The following is a 21,952-nucleotide window of genomic DNA, read 5'->3' as shown; positions in this document are numbered from 1 at the left end:
GTCATCCAGCCATGGGAAGGGTGAGGAGCGCAGACAGGAGGTGCCAGCTGTCGGAGCAGGCGACCAGCAGAGGTGGTGGAGTATAAAAGCGGGGACTGAAGCGTGCGGGATAACGGGGCATTTAGCAGCGTCTGGACTCTGGGGAACCTAATGATGTATTTTAGGACAAGGCCTAAAGCTCCTGGCGCTGACACCTTGTTGTACTGCGAAGCACTGAGTGAAGTAAAATCATAAATGTGTCATCTGGATAATAAACATCACATGTCTCTGCAGTGCTTCAGCAGTTCTGCCCATTACATGCACTGTTATTCTACATATTCGCATTTGGACAGGGCTCCTCGCTGTCATTTCCACGCTTAGTACATAGACCCTTTGGCCTATTATGAAAAATAATTTATTCTCTTTTTTTCGGCTCTGCCACAATGTGAGAAGAGTGTAAGCTCCGTGGGTCAGAGATTCCAGCATACCATTAGTAGCTTGCAACAGTATCTCCTGTTAAGCCGACAATGTAAACTGCCTGCGACGGAATCTATCCTATACAGCAGAGTGTAAGCTCCATTGGTTCAGCTCTCAGTAAATTAGTATCAACTTGGATCATTTCAGCATTATACAGTAGGATATGGGAAAATAGCAGCAACACTAGATTGCTACATGCAGTGAGATAAAAACCTGGACACATTCATTTCTTTTATTTAAGAACCACCAGAAAAAGAAAAATGTACATTATTTATACATCAGAAAAACACAAAGCAATAAATATTTTTACAGCAAGACACTTTATACCACTTACTGAGTTATCGGACATGGGTCACGCGGTAGTGATACCTTTCAGTGGAAAAACAGACTTTAGTGGTATTTAAAAAAAAAAAAAAAAAAAAAAGGTATTTTGGTGAAGAAGCTGTTGTTGTAATACTGCGGCAATAATACAGATTAACACCATTCACCCTCAGCTATTCCCCAAAACAGGCTCCAGCTGACCAAATTTACCACACCCGTGTCACCCACAGAGAGGAGGGGACAATATAATTACTGTGAGTGACAGATCATTATCTCCAAAGCATTATGGGTAACATAATATTGTGTGTGTGTGCGCGCATTGCTACATACACACTATACATATATGGAGCATGAAGGACACAGATGGGCAACTTGATAGCTCCCAGGGCATGCTGGAACTTGTAGTTCCACCATAGCTTTCACAAAGTTCCAAATCCTGTTATGTTAAAAATAAAAAAAATGGGTAGGGTGTGTAACGTGGCTCCTTGTGTAACAGGCCAATGCTAAAAGCAAATTAGTGTGGGCAGACTGGTGGGAGGATATCGTGGGTAAGCAGCACCCCCCGCTGTTGGCTCGGGAAAGTGCACCTTTGGATTCCAGCTATACAGTAGACCTGTTCCCTACCACAGGCTGCTGGCAGAGATGGACTCCATTTAAATACTTAAATTATGTACTTTGCAGTTGAAAGAAAAACACTTTGCATCAGAAACAATTGAGCAGTCAGTAAGGGACATCTGACCATATATCGTGTCTGCTCTGCTGCCACAGATAACATAGGTCTGTGTATAACACAGAGGTTGCAGCGTTGAAGTTCACACTGGGAGAGGAGAGGGATTTCTGCTGCCTGTCATGGCGAGATATATTATTACATATCTATATTACACAGCTGGTATCTCAGGGTTACACTGCACAGTGTATTGTACCTTTAAAGGATTAAAAACAAAATGTAACAGATCAGGGCGCGTTGGTCCTTATAAGATCAATAGATCCCAGGAATTTTCGGATTACGGTCTCATATAATACTACTTATATTATATAACGCACATAATATTACAGATAAAGATTTGCCCCGTATAAAATAATAAATAAATGGGAGACAGCTGTAGACTTGGAACAGCCGAGTACATTGGCTCTATAACGAGATGGTCCCTTCATTCAGGTGACGTCACCCAGCTGGGTACAAGGTGCGCCATACCGGGACCTCCCCATCAGTCAGGGTAGAAGGTATGTCCAGCTAGCAGCAGCCGCTATCATGTCATTACAGACATCCATCAGACTGTCATTACACAACATAAATAACAACAACGGCAAAATATACACAACATTTCATCTGGAAAATCCCTAAATTGGGGAAGGTTGTACGCTGTCGCCTAGAGGGAGAGGACGTGAGCCAAGGCAATATTCAGAATATCGTCACAGAAATCCGCCTCCACTCGCAACAGGTACCTTTTACATACGCCATTATTAAGTCATTGAGTGCGACAAGGAGAACTGCCCATGGAATGCTTCGTTTATAGTGAACAGACCCCAGGCCACCTACAGACCAGCGCCCCCCACTGGACACCGGCACCAACTACAGGATGACAGACCAGTGTTGCTGAGATTTAAGAATGTGCTGATTTTTCACAACTTAGTGCAAGAGAAAACGCACAGAACCGTTCCACCGCCAGCAATAACACAGAGAATACTATGGTGGATTCTAATGAGGATGAGAGGTCTCTTAAGGGTCTGCAAACGACCACTAAAGATGGCTGAACGCTAAGAATGGGACTTTGTACGTGTAACAATGTATCCATAGTGTGACGTCATTCAGTGCAAAGATAACATGTGTCAGTGAACCTTCCTAGGCGTGGAGAACAAGGTGACCAGGCCCTATTAATACCATCAGGTTATACTGACCAATAACAGCTCCCTGGGGTGTCAGAGAGAGTGCTCCTGCAAGGATCGGTACCGGAGTTGGGGAGAGGATGACGAGAGAGAGAGAGAGAGAGTCGTTTTTAGCTCCAGGACTCCCAGGACCGGGAGAAGAGAGAATTGGCCCCTTTCTTACACATCATAGTCTGGGAGGTAGCTGTACGCAGGACCCCCAGAGGACGGGGGGCTGTTGCACGGGAAAAGCCAGCAGATCATGTAACCTGGATGGGAAGAGGAAGATGTGACAGGTGACTCAGGATTGGGCCATACTGAGCTGGATCCTCGGAATGAAATATGATGCATTGTATTTTATAAATGTATTGCGGCAGATTGAATTACCGCATGGGGCAAGTTCCAGGTTTACCGACCAGAGCTATTCAATCATTAGTCAATATCCCCGCACAGCAAAACCATTCTTCATTAAGTGCCGGAATCTATGGGTTTCCCCTCGCAGCTCCGAGGCTACGGAGAAAAATCCATTTGTGAAGTGCATCCCCTGTGTAACAGGCAGAGATGCAGTGATTGATTTAATTATACAGCCTGATCTTTATAGTATCTTCCCTCATCTCTCATCTCATGCTAAAATGCAGCTGTCTCTTACATCATCCTACACAATATTCATGACAATGCAGCCTGTCAGTTCACCAATATCCTAGGCTCTACTCTAGAGACTGGATAGGCTACACCCTCAGTGATGTCACTGGCTCCTAGTGACTGGTTAGGGTACACCCTCAGTGATGTCACTGGATCGTAGTGACTGGATAGGCTGCACTCTCAGTGATGTCACTGGCTCCTAGTGACTGGATAGGCTACACCCTCAGTGATGTCACTGGCTCCTAGTGACTGGATAGGCTACACCCTCAGTGATGTCACTGGCTCCTAGTGACTGGATAGGCTACACCCTCAGTGATGTCACTGGCTCCTAGTGAATGGATAGGCTACACCCTCAGTGATGTCACTGGCTCCTAGTGAATGGATAGGCTACACCCTCAGTGATGTCACTGGCTCCTAGTGAATGGATAGGCTACACCCTCAGTGATGTCACTGGCTCCTAGTGAATGGATAGGCTGCATTCTCAGTGATGTCACTGGCTCCTAGTGACTGGATAGGCTGCACTCTCAGTGATGTCACTGGCTCCTAGTGACTGGATAGGCTGCACTCTCAGTGATGTCACTGGTTCCTAGTGACTGGATAGGCTGCATTCTCAGTGATGTCACTGGTTCCTAGTGACTGGATAGGCTGCATTCTCAGTGATGTCACTGGCTCCTAGTGACTGGATAGGCTGCACTCTCAGTGATGTCACTGGCTCCTAGTGACTGGATAGGCTGCACTCTCAGTGATGTCACTGGCTCCTAGTGACTGGATAGGCTGCACTCTCATGAATTTTGGCTGTGCTGTCTACACTTGATAAATATAACATTTAGTGTGAAGTGCTCAGAGATACTATGGTAGGCATTTGTTTGAGTTGTCTAGGTGTAATATTTCCAGTCATTTACACTAGAACAAAAACAGCAATTTAAAAACATAAATAAACTTTAAAAAAAAAAAAAAGAAACCCAGAAGAAAGCCTTTAGGTACATTTTCTATAATGGTTTTCTAATGTAAAGAATTTAAGAGGGTGACAAATTCCATATCAATTTAGAAAACATTCTTAAATATTTTGGGGGAGAACACACAAAGGTGTATATTGACCAACAGGGTTCACGGCCTCCAAGCATGACCCTTTCACACCCGGGTTTTTTTTGCTGTGCACACGCATCGACCCAGGGGTCGGAGTCCAGGGTGAGCGACCCTGGATTCAACCAGGGTTATTCCCGAGACTTGCAACCCAGGTCAGTGCCGCTGCTTAAGTCCGAAAGGCATAACCCATATCTTGATGACCCGGGTCATGCCTAAAAAGATTTAATTGGGGGGCACAGTAGCGCTTGGAAGACCCGGGTCTACTGTGAAGGGTGACGATTCAGGGATAACCCAGGACCTTCACCCAGGTGTGAAATGGGGTCAGTACAGAGACCCCAGTTCCATCCTGTGTTCAGTGTCCAGGGTTCCAAGCCGGGGTATAAATCTCATGAGCCCTCTGCATCCTCTGTCAGCCAGCGACAGGAAGCGACCACTGCCGGGGGCCAGGACAGGCGTCTTACCTCTGCCGAAGACTTCCCGCAGGAGAGCCATCTTTGGTTTGCGCGTGTGAGCGACCTCTTTGCGTGCCTCTTTCAGGAGTCTGTTCCGTAGCTGCTCGATTGGGGTCTCATCCATAATGATGGACATGATCTGTGAAGGAAAGCCCCAACGTGAGACAGGCAGAGAGCTACTCCCGTATTGCCGAGAGCGCTGATGTGCGTGGGATGAATGAGAGACACATGAACGGAACACTAACCTGATCATAAAAAATAACAGTGACGAAAAGTCCGAAGAGCACCGATTCCACCAGCAGCAGGATGCAGTGAGCGCTGAGGAGAGACCAGGACAGGAGGGGAGCCGGGTTAGCTGGATCATTCCTTCTAACAGGACATTTTTTTGGGGAGGGGGAGACTAACAGTCATGGAGCATGGGTAAAACATATCCCATAATTACTTACAGCTGTACGTGGCTGTGAGCAGGGCCCCCCGTCTTTGCCTCCTCCACCAGCCCCTTCTTGTCCGGCCATAGCCAAGCAGCCAATACTAAGCTCATTGCATAGAGGCTGGTCAGCCCTGTAAAAACCAGAAGAGACTGAAGACACTGCCACCTGCAGGATATAAGCAGCATCTACCAACATACTAAAAAGAGGACTGACTGCAATGCCAAGCATATGGTCACACTGTACTTCCATTTATTAATGCGGCAATGGTGCTCGAGTGGACGAGATAATATTTAATTTACTTTAAAGAACAGCGCCACCTTCTGGCGAAATATCTACAGCTTTTTGCCAGCCATTTCCCTAAGAACTTAATAAAAGTTGTTTTCTCGCTTGGTGCTTTCCATCACCGGTATCTGCCATTGTATAATCCCTACTCTCATCCCTCTAGAACCCCATGTGACAGCTGACTGATGAGCCCCTTACCTGTATAGAAGAGGAACTGGATGAAGTATTTTTGATTTAGTTCCCCAACGCAGTTATTGATCCTACAGGAGACAAAGATGAGAAAACATTAGATAAGGATGTGGTGAATACAGGGAGATAGAGGAGATAAGACCCATACCAGGGGCAGTGGTGATCCATACGACGGACACAGCGATGGCAAATCCGGCAGTGGTGAGCTCGCGGAGGGCGGTAGGTCTCACAGCGGTTACACACAGTCCAGTCCTCGTTGCTCTGCCAAGACATGGGTACTTAGAGAACGGGAGGCCAGGACTATCTGCATCAGTACATTCATTATATACACACACATTTGGCATTTCCTACACAGTTGAAGAGCAATCGTCACCTCTTACAGCCTTAGAAAAGGTGTCGGAACGTTGTCTGTGGATACGCCGGGCTTAGCAGCCGCTTCTGGTGTCTCAGGCCCATCTGTTGAAGAGGAACTAGACACAACACATATAAAATGCTGACCAGGAGGTCAGCGTTCAATGACGGCAGAGCTTCTGTGTGCGTGCTAAGGAAAATCATTCACAGGTTCCTTGCTGCCTGCTGCCATATTTGTGTGAAAGTTCATTGATATGGATGATAAACACAGCCCTGCTCGCACCTATGTCAGATGCAGCATAACAAACTCAGATCTGGTTACACATAGCATCAAGACAGCCGATGTACGTCCAATTCAGGACCAGCCCCAGTGTGTGCCATAGCACCGCCCACATCACGGCACCACCCACATCACCGCCCACATCATCAGGGCACCACCCACATCACCAGGGCACCACCCATTCAGCAAAAACGTGATTTTCACATTGATGTAAAATGTGTTCTTGAGTTTTAGGGTTAATTACACAGCGAAAGGCAACTTACCCGGTCACTTTTGCGTGGAGTACTGCGCAAGTCTGAGAAATCAATGGCAGTTTCCGGCAATGGGACTGTACCTGTAAGATTCAAAGACGTCTTGTTAACCATGCGAGTGCCAAGTTCTACTCGCAACGAAGGAGGCATACTTCTATTGGCCAATGCATGCGGCTGAGGTCATTACTTAATCAGCCCATGGCTAAAGCGAACTCACTGTTTGAAGATGAGCCCTTTATCCCCAGATAATGCAGTAATGTCTCCTCTTATTTCCTATACTGAAGGCGGAGGAATAAGTTACCTGGGTCAGAGAACACCGCCCTAGTGTGACAGGCCAGCAGCAGGAATACGATCAGGTTAAACCCAGCAGCATGGATGGGAAACCAGATGCTTAAAATTCGGAGATCAACAATTAATAAATATAAAAATTATTAGAACAACCCAACCTTCTCCCTCTCCCCATGTAACTATGTACTGTGCAACCCAACCTTCTGTCTCTCCCCATGTAACTATGTACTGTACAACCCAACCTTCTCCCTCTCCCCATGTAACTATGTACTGTGCAACCCAACCTTCTCCCTCTCCCCATGTAACTATGTACTGTGCAACCCAACCTTCTATCTCTCCCCATGTAACTATGTACTGTGCAACCCAACCTTCTGTCTCTCCCCATGTAACTATGTACTGTGCAACCCAACCTTCTGCCTCTTCCCATGTAACTATGTACTGTACAACCCAACCTTCTGCCTCTTCCCATGTAACCATGTACAACCTAACCTTCTTCATGTCACTATGTACAACCCAACCTTCTGCCTCTTCTCCATGTCACTATGTACTGTACAACCCAACCTTCTGCCTCTTCTCCATGTCACTATGTACAACCCAACCTTCTCCCTCTTCTCCATGTCACTATGTACAACCCAACCTTCTACCTCTCCTCCATGTAACTATGTACACCCCAACCTTCTGCTTCTTCTCCATGTCACTATGTACAACCCAACCTTCTCCCTCTTCTCCATGTCACTATGTACACCCCAACCTTCTGCTTCTTCTCCATGTAACTATGTACACCCCAACCTTCTGCTTCTTCTCCATGTCACTATGTAAAACCCAACCTTCACCCTCTTCTCCATGTAACTATGTACACCCCAACCTTCTGCTTCTTCTCCATGTCACTATGTACAACCTAACCTTCTCCATGTCCCTATGTCCAACCCAACCTTCTCCCTCTTCTCCATGTCACTATGTACAACCTAACCTTCTCCATGTCACTATGTACAACCCAACCTTCTCCATGTCACTATGTACAACCTAACCTTCTCCATGTCACTATGTACAACCCAACCTTTTCCCTCTTCTCCATGTCACTATGTACAACCCAACCTTCTACCTCTCCTCCATGTAACTATGTACACCCCAACCTTCTGCTTCTTCTCCATGTCACTATGTACAACCCAACCTTCACCCTCTTCTCCATGTAACTATGTACACCCCAACCTTCTGCTTCTTCTCCATGTCACTATGTACAACCCAACCTTCTCCCTCTTCTCCATGTCACTATGTACAACCTAACCTTCTCCATGTCACTATGTACAACCCAACCTTCTCCCTCTTCTCCATGTCACTATATACAACCCAACCTTCTCCCTCTTCTCCATGTCACTATGTTCAACCCAACCTTCTCCCTCTTCTCCATGTCACTATGTACTGTACAACCCAACCTTCTGACTCTTCACATGTCACTATGTGCCACCCAACCTTCTCCCTCTTCTCCATGTCACTATGTACAACCCAACCTTCTCCATGTCACTATTTACAACACAACCTTCTGCCTCTTCTCCATGTCACTATGTACAACCCAACCTTCTCCATGTCACTATGTACTGTACAACTCAACCTTCTGCCTCTTCCCATGTAACTATGTACTGTACAACCCAACCTTCTCCCTCTTCTCCATGTCACTATGTACAACCTAACCTTCTCCATGTCACTATGTACAACCCAAACTTCTGCCTCTTCTCCATGTCACTATGTACAACCCAACCTTCTCCCTCTTCTCCATGTCACTATGTACAATCCAACCTTCTGCCTCTTCTCCATGTCACTATGTACACCCCAACCTTCTGCCTCTTCTCCATGTCACTATGTACACCCCAACCTTCTGCCTCTTCTCCATGTCACTATGTACAACCCAACCTTCTCCCTCTTCTCCATGTCACTATGTACAACCCAACCTTCTCCCTCTTCTCCATGTCACTATGTACAACCTAACCTTCTCCCTCTTCTCCATGTCACTATGTACAACCCAACCTTCTCCCTCTTCTCCATGTCACTATGTACAACCTAACCTTCTCCCTCTTCTCCATGTCACTATGTACAACCCAACCTTCTCCCTCTTCTCCATGTCACTATGTACAACCTAACCTTCTCCCTCTTCTCCATGTCACTATGTACAACCCAACCTTCTCCCTCTTCTCCATGTCACTATGTACAACCCAACCTTCTCCCTCTTCTCCATGTCACTATGTACTGTACAACCCAACCTTCTGACTCTTCACATGTCACTATGTGCCACCCAACCTTCTCCCTCTTCTCCATGTCACTATGTACAACCCAACCTTCTCCATGTCACTATTTACAACACAACCTTCTGCCTCTTCTCCATGTCACTATGTACAACCCAACCTTCTCCATGTCACTATGTACTGTACAACTCAACCTTCTGCCTCTTCCCATGTAACTATGTACTGTACAACCCAACCTTCTCCCTCTTCTCCATGTCACTATGTACAACCTAACCTTCTCCATGTCACTATGTACAACCCAAACTTCTGCCTCTTCTCCATGTCACTATGTACAACCCAACCTTCTCCCTCTTCTCCATGTCACTATGTACAATCCAACCTTCTGCCTCTTCTCCATGTCACTATGTACACCCCAACCTTCTGCCTCTTCTCCATGTCACTATGTACAACCCAACCTTCTCCCTCTTCTCCATGTCACTATGTACAACCCAACCTTCTCCCTCTTCTCCATGTCACTATGTACAACCTAACCTTCTCCCTCTTCTCCATGTCACTATGTACAACCCAACCTTCTCCCTCTTCTCCATGTCACTATGTACAACCTAACCTTCTCCCTCTTCTCCATGTCACTATGTACAACCCAACCTTCTCCCTCTTCTCCATGTCACTATGTACAACCTAACCTTCTCCCTCTTCTCCATGTCACTATGTACAACCCAACCTTCTCCCTCTTCTCCATGTCACTATGTACAACCCAACCTTCTCCCTCTTCTCCATGTCACTATGTACAACCCAAACTTCTCCCTCTTCCCATGTAACTATGTACTGTACAACCCAACCTTCTCCCTCTTCTCCATGTCACTATGTACAACTCAACCTTCTGCCTCTTCCCATGTAACTATGTACTGTACAACCCAACCTTCTCCCTCTTCTCCATGTCACTATGTACAACCTAACCTTCTCCATGTCACTATGTACAACCCAACCTTCTGCCTCTTCTCCATGTCACTATGTACTGTACAACCCAACCTTCTGCCTCTTCTCCATGTCACTATGTACAACCCAACCTTCTCCCTCTTCTCCATGTCACTATGTACAACCCAACCTTCTACCTCTCGTCCATGTAACTATGTACACCCCAACCTTCTGCTTCTTCTCCATGTCACTATGTACAACCCAACCTTCTCCCTCTTCTCCATGTCACTATGTACAACCCAACCTTCTCCATGTCACTATGTACAACCCAAACTTCTCCCTCTTCCCATGTAACTATGTACTGTACAACCCAACCTTCTCCCTCTTCTCCATGTCACTATGTACAACTCAACCTTCTGCCTCTTCCCATGTAACTATGTACTGTACAACCCAACCTTCTCCCTCTTCTCCATGTCACTATGTACAACCTAACCTTCTCCATGTCACTATGTACAACCCAACCTTCTGCTTCTTCTCCATGTCACTATGTACAACCCAACCTTCTCCCTCTTCTCCATGTCACTATGTACAACCCAACCTTCTCCATGTCACTATGTACAACCCAACCTTCTCCCTCTTCTCCATGTCACTATGTACAACCCAAACTTCTCCCTCTTCCCATGTAACTATGTACTGTACAACCCAACCTTCTCCCTCTTCTCCATGTCACTATGTACAACTCAACCTTCTGCCTCTTCCCATGTAACTATGTACTGTACAACCCAACCTTCTCCCTCTTCTCCATGTCACTATGTACAACCCAACCTTCACCCTCTTCTCCATGTAACTATGTACACCCCAACCTTCTGCTTCTTCTCCATGTCACTATGTACAACCTAACCTTCTCCCTCTTCTCCATGTCACTATGTCCAACCCAACCTTATCCCTCTTCTCCATGTCACTATGTACAACCCTACCTTCTGCTTCTTCTCCATGTCACTATGTACAACCCAACCTTATCCCTCTTCTCCATGTCACTATGTACAACCCAACCTTCTCCATGTCACTATGAACTGTACAATCCAACCTTCTGCCTCTTCCCATGTAACTATGTACTGTACAACTCAACCTTCTGCCTCTTCTCCATGTCACTATGTACAACCCAACCTTCTGCTTCTTCTCCATGTCACTATGTACAACCCAACCTTCTGCTTCTTCTCCATGTCACTATGTACAACCCAACCTTCTGCTTCTTCTCCATGTCACTATGTACAACCCAACCTTATCCCTCTTCTCCATGTCACTATGTACAACTCAACCTTCTGCCTCTTCTCCATGTCACCAGTATACGTCCTCCAGATCCCATCCGTACACCCCCATAGCTGTCACCTGCTAATCATCTCTCCTGTATACCTCCCCGACACCTCTATAGCTGTCACCTGCCTATCATCTCCCCCTTTATACCTCCCCCAGACCCCATCCCTACAACCCCATAGCTGTCACCTGCTAATCATCTCTCCTGTATACCTCCCCGACACCTCTATAGCTGTCACCAGGCTATCATCTCCCCCTGTATACCTCCCCCACATCCCATCCCTACACCCCTATAGCTATCACCTGCCTATCATTCCCCCCTGTGTACCTCCCTCAGATCCCATCCCTACACCCCTATAGCTGTCACCTATCATTCCCCCCGGTATACCTCCCCCAGATCCCATCCCTACACCCCTATAGCTGTCACCTGCCTATCATTCCCCCCTGTATACCTCCCCCAGATGCCATCCCTACACCCCTATAGCTGTCACCCATCATTCCCCCCTGTATACCTCCCCCAGATGCCATCCCTACACCCCTATAGCTGTCACCTGCCTATCATTCCCCCCTGTATACCTCCCCCAGATGCCATCCCTACACCCCTATAGCTGCCTCCTACGAATCATCTCCTCCGTATACCTCTCCAACACCACTATAGCTATTACCTGCCTATCATCCCCCCTTAATAACTCCCCCTAACACCATTGTAGCGGTCACCTGCCTCTCCTCCCCTTCACCCGGGACCCCCCCTCACCTCCCGGAGAAGGTGTGCAGCAGGATGTGCCGCAGGATGACGTAGTCGGCGTAGCCCAGACTCAGGTAGGTGAGCAGGATGCAGAGGAGCCCGCAGGGGTCCCGTACACAGCTCGCCATGGCCAGCACGGAGACTTCCGGGTACCAGGTCCCGCCCACCAGTCTGCTGCTCCAATCAACGACATCAATGTCCTGGTGACCACGCCCAATACACTGCGTGATTGGCAGGAGCGTCACCGATCAGCTGTCAGGAGGCCGAGGCGGACTTCCGGTGTATGTGGTTGTCATGGAGACAGCTGGTGCTGGGTAGCAGTCACTTCCGGTATCATGTGAGCTGGGTGGAGTCAGTTATTATGCAACATGTGATTGTGCTCAGGAGGGGCCACCTATATATATATATATATATATACATACATACACTCCCACACAAGGCAGCAGCAAGGCTGGCCTGGTACTGAATGAGTGCCAGCTGGCCCCTTACCCCCATGATTGTTACTACACACACATACATACACACACACACATATATACACACACATATATACACACACATACATACACACACATATATACACACACATATATATACACACACATATATACACACACATACATACACACACATATATACACACACATATATACACACACATACATACACACACATATATACACACACATATATATACACACACATATATACACACATACATACACACACATATATACACACACAAGCAGCTGATGCTGATTACAATGCTATGCGGCATGCCTATATTCTGTGCGTGACTAACGTAGCGTTTCGCATGCAGAGACAGACGCAGTTGCACACAGAATACAGGCATGCTGCATAGTTTAATCAGCGAATAAGATGCATTTTATGGGGAAAAAAGTCACAATAAGACGCTGGGCGCTCCGAGTCACGGCATGGCGCGACTAGGTGCAAAAGAGAGCGCCTCCTAACAGGCTTACATGTGCATAATCGCCGGTCTGCATAGGCCGTGTTTATGCCCTTACTGAATTTAGCCTACATGAGAACAGGCCTTATCTGCTCCCCCTTTTTACAGTCATATGTGTACACACGCCCGGAATGCCTTGCATGTAAGTGCGCTCGTTTTGAGAGGTCACACAAGATACGCTGCACAAACTGGCGTATGTTCAACTCTGTATCAGGATTCAGTAAAAGTAAAATACTGGAGCAGGGGCCAAATGCAGATAACGATGAAGGGCCCCAAGGCCGCCAAACTCCAAACCTGTACATAGAGTCTGGCTAATTAGTGGGGGCTGTCCAAAATGGGGGCTTCTGTAACCCAAACAGATGCAACTGGATCCACAGAAAGAGACACAACTCCGTACTTCTCATTGCTCTGCAAGGGATAAAATGGGGGAAAATTTATACTTTGCCATAAAAGAAAAGTTTGGGAATGCAATTACATCAGACACTATACGCTCTATCATAGTGAAAGTCTCCTCTGTCCCTGCTACGATAGACTGATTAGGGGTGGCCGGCGGGACGATCGATCGCCCTATCCGATGCATCGTGTATTTTGGATCGATCCTGGAGCCGATTCACAGTCGATGTTTTCGCAAATGGAGCAATTTATAGCCACTGCGCACGTGTCAAGTTACATTAATGTAATCGCACGCAGACAGTCTTTAATCGCAGTGTGATTGACGGAGCGTTTGGGGGAGGCAGCGGAAAGCATCAGTTAAAAACGCAGGCGTGACACAACTGTACCGGGGGGGGGGTGCGCGTCACATCTAGCATCTGTGATCCCGTGCGCAGGAGACAGGGCTCCAGCGTCTCAGTTACGGCGCCCATTCCGAGTGGCCAGACTCACTGAAGGAGCCAATGTGTGCTGGATGCGTCCGATGCTGTGTATGTGAACGCAGTTACGTACAGCTGCGATGGCTACGTTGGGCGTCTCAGTACAAATCAGAGCACATCCACAGCTCTGAATATCGCAGCTGCGGGAACATGTGGCGACGACGATGTTCTTACAGGGGAAGATCCACATTATTTCCACAATATTTCAGTTTCAGAGGTCTATTTACTAAGCAGTGTTAGGAGACAGAGTGAAAAGTGATGTCTGTGATAAGGCGCCAGCCAATCAGCTCCCAACTGTCATCTCACAGGCTGTGTTTGAAAAATGACAGTTGGGAGCTGATTGGCTGGTACCTTATCACTTTTCACTCTGTCTCCTAACACTGCTTAGTAAATAGACCCCTTAGATCCTGTGTCGTTCCAGTAGATGAATACAGGAGCTGGGATTAGCCCCCCTAATACTGACCCTGCACAGCCCCATCAGCAGTAGCCAGTGTATGTGTGTGATAGTGTAATCTGCTAACCCCAGACACTTCCTGCTGCACCCGTCAGTCATGCAGCATTAGCTCTGTGATTGGCTGCTGGCAGCTAGACACACCCCCCTGTGCTCCAGCCTCCTCTCAGCATGTGGGTGTCTGCAGTCAGTGTGGCTGGGAGAGAGCTCTTCTGTGTGACTGCTGGGTAAGGTTACATTGTATTTATTGTCTTATATCTCCCTCAGTGCCAGTGGTTCCTCTGTATATGGTGTGTCTGAGGGCGCATTGTCTGCTTTCCTAGTCTCATGTGTTATATTTACTCCCAGGATCTGGAAATGTTCAGCTATAAACTTTGTCACACGGAACCTCATATGACATAGTATAATAAGTAACGGGGAGGTCTTTATAATAACTGGTCACAATTCCTCAGTTTACTAGCTTCTATAGAGGTCTGCAGAACATTGCTCTGTCCCATCTACCTCCTGGCAGGTACACAGTGATATATTCTGCAGATTATTACATTACTGACCTCTCTAGTGATCTGCAGAACATTGCTCTGTCCCATCCGCCCCCTGACAGTTCTAAACATAGTGATATATTCTGCAGATTATTACATTTACTGACCTCACTAGGGATCTGCAGAACATTGTTCTGTCCCATCTACCCCCTGACAGGTACATAGTGATATATTCTGCAGATTATTACACTACTGACCTCTCTAGTGATCTGCAGAACATTGCTCTGTCCCATCTATCCCCTGACAGATACATAGTAATATATTCCGCACTATAAAATCACCAGAGTCTGATTGCTGGATCTCGGTTGTGTGACCCCGCTGTGGATCTCGGTTGTGTGACCCCGCTGTGGATCTCGGTTGTGTGACCCCGCTGTGGATCTCGGTTGTGTGACCCTGCTGTGGATCTCGGTTGTGTGACCCTGCTGTGGATCTCGGTTGTGTGACCCTGCTGTGGATCTCGGTTGTGTGACCCTGCTGTGGATCTCGGTTGTGTGACCTTGCTGTGGATCTCGGTTGTGTGACCCTGCTGTGGATCTCGGTTGTGTGACCCTGCTGTGAATCTCGGTTGTGTGACCCTGCTGGGATCTCAGAGCTGTATGTTTTATAACCTAGGTGTATCTTTGTTCTGTCTGCAGGAGCTGCCGATATTCGGATGCAGCGGTCAGTGGTAGTAGCTGGCGGTGGCATCAGCGGGCTGACAGCCTGTTATCACCTCATTAAAGATGCCACAGTGTCTAAGGTAAGTATGTGTACTGCTCATGGACTGCCCACCAACAGGATCCTCACTAGGGGATGCCTATAGATCGCTCCCAGGACCTACACTCTTATCAGCCTATAGACTATAGGGATTTATCCACAAATTAGCTGGGACTGTTACTTACACACAGGCGATTCTTTCCCGGTGCTATAAGATTGAGTGGTTTTATTAAATGCTTGTAGTATATTTAATTTAGAGTCCTGGGATATAAATGCCCAGATATGTGAATGACTATAGTGTATGGGGTGTTGAGATGCTGTGATGTGTGATGCAGGTGATATTGCTGGAGGGGAGCAATAGGCTGGGGGGCTGGATGCGCTCCACCCGGACCGAAGACGGCGCTGTATTCGAGCATGGTCCTCGCGGGATGCGGCCGGCAGGAGTGGTGGGGAAGAATACGCTGTGTATGGTGAGTCGCAGCTTCAACTGACCTCTAACACTAACAGCTTCTCTCTGGCTCATAGAGAGCGGAGCCGGGCTTTGTCTGACCGGCACTCTAATCACACACAGATCTCGGAGCTCGGATTAGAAGGGCAACTTCTTCCAGTCCCAAGGGACCACCCGGCCGCCAAGAACCGTTATCTCTACGTCAAGAAGTCCCTGCACAAACTGCCTTCTAGCATAGGGTGAGTGCATGTATTTATCTAGCACAGGGTGAGTGCACGTATTTATCTAGCACAGGGTGAGTGCACGTATTTATCTAGCACAGGGTGAGTGCACGTATTTATCTAGCACAGGGTGAGTGCACGTATTTATCTAGCACGGGGTGAGTGCACGTATTTATCTAGCACGGGGTGAGTGCACGTATTTATCTAGCACGGGGTGAGTGCACGTATTTATCTAGCACGGGGTGAGTGCACGTATTTATCTAGCACGGGGTGAGTGCACGTATTTATCTAGCACGGGGTGAGTGCACGTATTTATCTAGCACGGGGTGAGTGCACGTATTTATCTAGCACGGGGTGAGTGCACGTATTTATCTAGCACGGGGTGAGTGCACGTATTTATCTAGCACGGGGTGAGTGCACGTATTTATCTAGCACGGGGTGAGTGCACGTATTTATCTAGCACGGGGTGAGTGCACGTATTTATCTAGCACGGGGTGAGTGCACGTATTTATCTAGCACGGGGTGAGTGCACGTATTTATCTAGCACGGGGTGAGTGCACGTATTTATCTAGCACGGGGTGAGTGCACGTATTTATCTAGCACGGGGTGAGTGCACGTATTTATCTAGCACGGGGTGAGTGCACGTATTTATCTAGCACGGGGTGAGTGCACGTATTTATCTAGCACGGGGTGAGTGCACGTATTTATCTAGCACGGGGTGAGTGCACGTATTTATCTAGCACGGGGTGAGTGCACGTATTTATCTAGCACGGGGTGAGTGCACGTATTTATCTAGCACGGGGTGAGTGCACGTATTTATCTAGCACGGGGTGAGTGCACGTATTTATCTAGCACGGGGTGAGTGCACGTATTTATCTAGCACGGGGTGAGTGCACGTATTTATCTAGCACGGGGTGAGTGCACGTATTTATCTAGCACGGGGTGAGTGCACGTATTTATCTAGCACGGGGTGAGTGCACGTATTTATCTAGCACGGGGTGAGTGCACGTATTTATCTAGCACGGGGTGAGTGCACGTATTTATCTATCTATATACAGTATTTATTATCAGACGGCCTGTACGCCATACAGTATTTATTATCAGACGGCCTGTACGCCATACAGTATTTATTATCAGACGGCCTGTACGCCATACAGTATTTATTATCAGACGGCCTGTACGCCATACAGTATTTATTATCAGACGGCCTGTACGCCATACAGTATGGCGTACAGGCCGTCTTGGTGTCTTCTTTAATCTCACAACTGAGGGTATTTGCTGTATTACAATAGCAGAAGGTTCCTAGGTTGACTAGACCTGGTTTATACACCAATTATTTCTTTCATAAGACATTTGATAACATCGGAAATTATTTTTCAACACCTCTGATGGGCATTATCCACATCACAAACTCAGGGCCTGATTCAGAGCCGCCCGCTAGTGCTGTGCGTTCGCAAGCGGCCCGATCGTCTGCGCACGCACGCCTCGTTCTGCGCATGCGCAAACTGCACAGTGCATTCAAAACCCTCTCACTCACCCAGCAAAGCCTGCCCAGGGTAATGAGTGACAGGGGAGGCCGTTTGTGGGTGGTAACAGGGGCAGGACACTAATAACGGGGGTTGGAGATGTCAACGCAGGCGTGTCTGGGTGTTTCAACGCCGTTTCAGAGGCATGCATAATTATCAGGCAGCGTCATAGTACACGGCACCAGCCATTTTTTTACACTGATTTCCTCGCGATGCTTGCGGTAGGGTAAAGCTACCTCAAGCACTGCGTCTGCATCCGATGGTGCTCGATGTACCAATGTTTTAATACACTTCCTGGAGATGACGTGTTGCTGGTGGGCGGCTCTGCCTGTGCGATTGGGCGTACGCTCACACACAGTGGCCGCTTGCTAAGACATAGTGGCCGTGATTATGCCTTGGCGAGCGATCGCTTCCAGTGCCGTCACTTTGAAAAATTAGCATACGCATGTAGCGAGCGTACGCAGATAGCGATTGGCTCTGAATCAGGCCCTCAGTCAGTTAAAAATAAAAAATGGCACCAGTTGGAAACCATTGTGTAAATAAAAAGGTGACCGGATAATCCTAAGTATAACACGTGACAAGTCTGATCTCTCCTGGCGCCCAAAGAGCCCTTACGTATACATCAGGAATCTGTTACTATAACCGTTACTATAGGATCCCTGATGCTTGTGTAAGGGCTCTTTGAGCCTAGGTTGGTGGAAGTTTTAAAGAAGATCATAGACAGCAAATAGATCAGATAACTCCACTAAGGACACAAGGGGCCCATTAGGCTGGGTCACCGCTATTTGTTTTTCTATAGAGAGACTTGAGATGAAAATGGTTCTCTTCTGAGGTACCAATAGTCTTAGGCCATCTCGTCATAAGACCCCCCGTGTGACCACCTGTGTTCTTTTCAGTGAGGTCTTGTGCACCATCCCGCCGTTCAGCAGACCCCTGTTCCTTTGTGGCCTCAGAGACCTGACGGCTCGGCGGGGACCCCAGGAGGACGAGACCATCCATGATTTCTTCACACGCCGCTTTGGGAAAGAGGTGCGGACCTAGTGTATCTGATGGCTGCAGTTCTGGGGTATGAGGCAAGAGGGCGTGATGGTTCCAATGATTAGAATGACCACTAAACTTTATATGTACATGAAGTTTTCAGATGCAAATCTAGCAAATAACAGTATGAGGGGACTTTGTTCATATTTTGATGAAAACATTGAAGCTTGCAGACCATCGCCAGGGTACACCAATTCTCTGCACGCCCCACACTGGCACATATGCCCAACACACGATCACACTGCAGTTACCTGCACTGACCTCTCAGGTACAGAGGGGAACATCTGTACAGGGGCTGACATGTGAGCTGCGCCCAGCTGGGCCTTATGTAGCCGAGATCGGGAGCAGCCATGACAGCACTGGGCAACATTCTGATAACAAGACAGAAACTAAATCTGCCCTTGTACATGGTACCAGCTGTGCCGCAGTATCAATACCATATATGTGTGTGTGATGGGGGAATGGTGGTACAGGCTGGTATAATGTGGGTGTGTGATGGGGGTACAGGCTGGTATAATGTGGGTGTGTGATGGGGTACAGGCTGGTATAATGTGGGTGTGTGATGGGGTAAAGGCTGGTATAATGTGGGTGTGTGATGGGGTAAAGGCTGGTATAATGTGGGTGTGTGATGGGGTAAAGGCTGGTATAATGTGGGTGTGATGGGGGTACAGGCTGGTATAATGTGGGTGTGTGATGGGGCACAGGCTGGTATAATGTGGGTGTGTGATGGGGCACAGGCTGGTATAATGTGGGTGTGTGATGGGGCACAGGCTGGTATAATGTGGGTGTGTGATGGGGGTACAGGCTGGTATAATATATATATGTAATGGGGCACAAGCTGATATAATATATATGTGATGGGGCACAAGCTGGTATAATATATATGTGATGGGGCAGAAGCTGATATAATATATATGTGATGGGGCAGAAGCTGGTATAATATATATGTGATGGGGCAGAAGCTGATATAATATATATGTAATGGGGCAGAAGCTGGTAAAATATATATGTGATGGGGCAGAAGCTGGTATAATATATATGTGATGGGGCAGAAGCTGATATAATATATATGTGATGGGGCACAAGCTGATATAATATATATGTGATGGGGCACAAGCTGGTATAATATATATGTGATGGGGCACAAGCTGGTATAATATATATGTGATGGGGCACAAGCTGGTATAATATATATGTAATGAGGCAGAAGCTGGTATAATATATATGTAATGAGGCAGAAGCTGGTATAATATATATGTAATGGGGCAGAAGCTGGTATAATATATATGTAATGGGGCAGAAGCTGGTATAATATATATGTGATGGGGCAGAAGCTGATATAATATATATGTGATGGGGCAGAAGCTGATATAATATATATGTGATGGGGCAGAAGCTGATATAATATATATGTAATGAGGCAGAAGCTGGTATAATATATATGTAATGAGGCAGAAGCTGGTATAATATATATGTAATGGGGCAGAAGCTGGTATAATATATATGTGTGATGGGGCAGAAGCTGGTATAATATATATGTGATGGGGCAGAAGCTGATATAATATATATGTGATGGGGCAGAAGCTGATATAATATATATGTGATGGGGCAGAAGCTGGTATAATATATATGTAATGAGGCACAAGCTGATATAATATATATGTAATGAGGCAGAAGCTGGTATAATATATATGTAATGAGGCAGAAGCTGGTATAATATATATAGGTAATGGGGCAGAAGCTGGTATAATATATATGTGTGATGGGGCACAAGCTGATATAATATATATGTAATGAGGCAGAAGCTGGTATAATATATATATATGTGATGGGGCACAAGCTGATATAATATATATGTGATGGGGCAGAAGCTGGTATAATATATATGTGATGAGGCAGAAGCTGGTATAATATATATGTGATGGGGCAGAAGCTGGTATAATATATATGTGATGAGGCAGAAGCTGGTATAATATATATGTAATGGGGCAGAAGCTGGTATAATATATATGTGATGGGGCAGAAGCTGGTATAATATATATGTAATGAGGCAGAAGCTGGTATAATATATATGTAATGGGGCAGAAGCTGGTATAATATATATGTGATGGGGCAGAAGCTGGTATAATATATATGTGATGGGGCAGAAGCTGATATAATATATATGTGATGGGGCAGAAGCTGGTATAATATATATGTAATGAGGCAGAAGCTGATATAATATATATGTAATGAGGCAGAAGCTGGTATAATATATATGTAATGAGGCAGAAGCTGGTATAATATATATGTAATGAGGCAGAAGCTGGTATAATATATATGTAATGGGGCAGAAGCTGGTATAATATATATGTGTGATGGGGCAGAAGCTGGTATAATATATATGTGATGGGGCAGAAGCTGATATAATATATATGTGATGGGGCAGAAGCTGATATAATATATATGTGATGGGGCAGAAGCTGGTATAATATATATGTAATGAGGCACAAGCTGATATAATATATATGTAATGAGGCAGAAGCTGGTATAATATATATGTAATGAGGCAGAAGCTGGTATAATATATATGTAATGGGGCAGAAGCTGGTATAATATATATGTGTGATGGGGCACAAGCTGATATAATATATATGTAATGAGGCAGAAGCTGGTATAATATATATATATGTGATGGGGCACAAGCTGATATAATATATATGTGATGGGGCAGAAGCTGGTATAATATATATGTGATGAGGCAGAAGCTGGTATAATATATATGTGATGGGGCACAAGCTGGTACAGTGTTGGGTGTATAATAATTTGAAGTAAGTTATATGCCAGTGAGCGCTATGTACTGGCCACCATACTGCACCCACATCTCTACAGACTGATCCCGCTCCTGGCTCCTAACTGCTGATACGCCCTTCCAGGCCAGTCACTCAGACGCCCATCCAGGCCAGTCACTCAGACGCCCTTCCAGGCCAGTCCCTCAGACGCCCTTCCAGGCCAGTCCCTCAGACGCCCTTCCAGGCCAGTCCCTCAGACGCCCTTCCAGGCCAGTCCCTCAGACGCCCTTCCAGGCCAGTCCCTCAGACGCCCTCCAGGC

The 21,952-nt window shown here is 46.7% G+C and overlaps 2 protein-coding genes across 3 annotated transcripts in view; one reads left to right on the top strand and one right to left on the bottom strand.

Annotated features, from left to right (window-relative positions):
* Positions 1 to 674: 674 nt before the first annotated feature.
* LOC148433697 (palmitoyltransferase ZDHHC3-like) lies at positions 675 to 12,259 on the bottom strand. The gene is made up of 9 exons (XM_088465822.1): positions 12,116 to 12,259; positions 6,909 to 6,997; positions 6,620 to 6,690; positions 5,874 to 5,986; positions 5,735 to 5,796; positions 5,270 to 5,384; positions 5,069 to 5,141; positions 4,833 to 4,962; positions 675 to 2,912 (listed from the first exon to the last, which is right to left on the bottom strand). The coding sequence occupies exons 1-9, from the start codon at positions 12,232 to 12,234 to the stop codon at positions 2,824 to 2,826; spliced, it is 861 nt and encodes a 286-aa protein (XP_088321948.1). The 5' UTR covers positions 12,235 to 12,259; the 3' UTR covers positions 675 to 2,823.
* Positions 12,260 to 14,550: 2,291 nt separating this feature from the next.
* PPOX (protoporphyrinogen oxidase) overlaps positions 14,551 to 21,952 on the top strand; it is a 29,440-nt gene continuing 22,038 nt past the window's right edge. The window contains exons 1-5 of one of the 2 annotated variants that reach the window (XM_088465824.1): positions 14,551 to 14,620; positions 15,568 to 15,671; positions 15,964 to 16,098; positions 16,200 to 16,315; positions 18,720 to 18,852. In XM_088465824.1, coding sequence (XP_088321950.1) covers positions 15,585 to 15,671; positions 15,964 to 16,098; positions 16,200 to 16,315; positions 18,720 to 18,852 — 471 coding nt within the window. In that variant the 5' untranslated portion in view covers positions 14,551 to 14,620; positions 15,568 to 15,584. Of the gene's footprint in view, positions 14,621 to 15,567; positions 15,672 to 15,963; positions 16,099 to 16,153; positions 16,316 to 18,719; positions 18,853 to 21,952 lie in introns of those variants that run through there. The other variant, XM_088465825.1, reaches the window with a different exon arrangement.

Source organism: Taudactylus pleione, unplaced genomic scaffold (assembly GCF_031769625.1).
Source record: "Taudactylus pleione unplaced genomic scaffold, aTauple2 ptg002166l, whole genome shotgun sequence".
Classification (NCBI taxonomy): Eukaryota; Metazoa; Chordata; class Amphibia; order Anura; family Myobatrachidae; genus Taudactylus; species Taudactylus pleione.
This window is presented reverse-complemented; position numbering and strand designations above follow the sequence as displayed.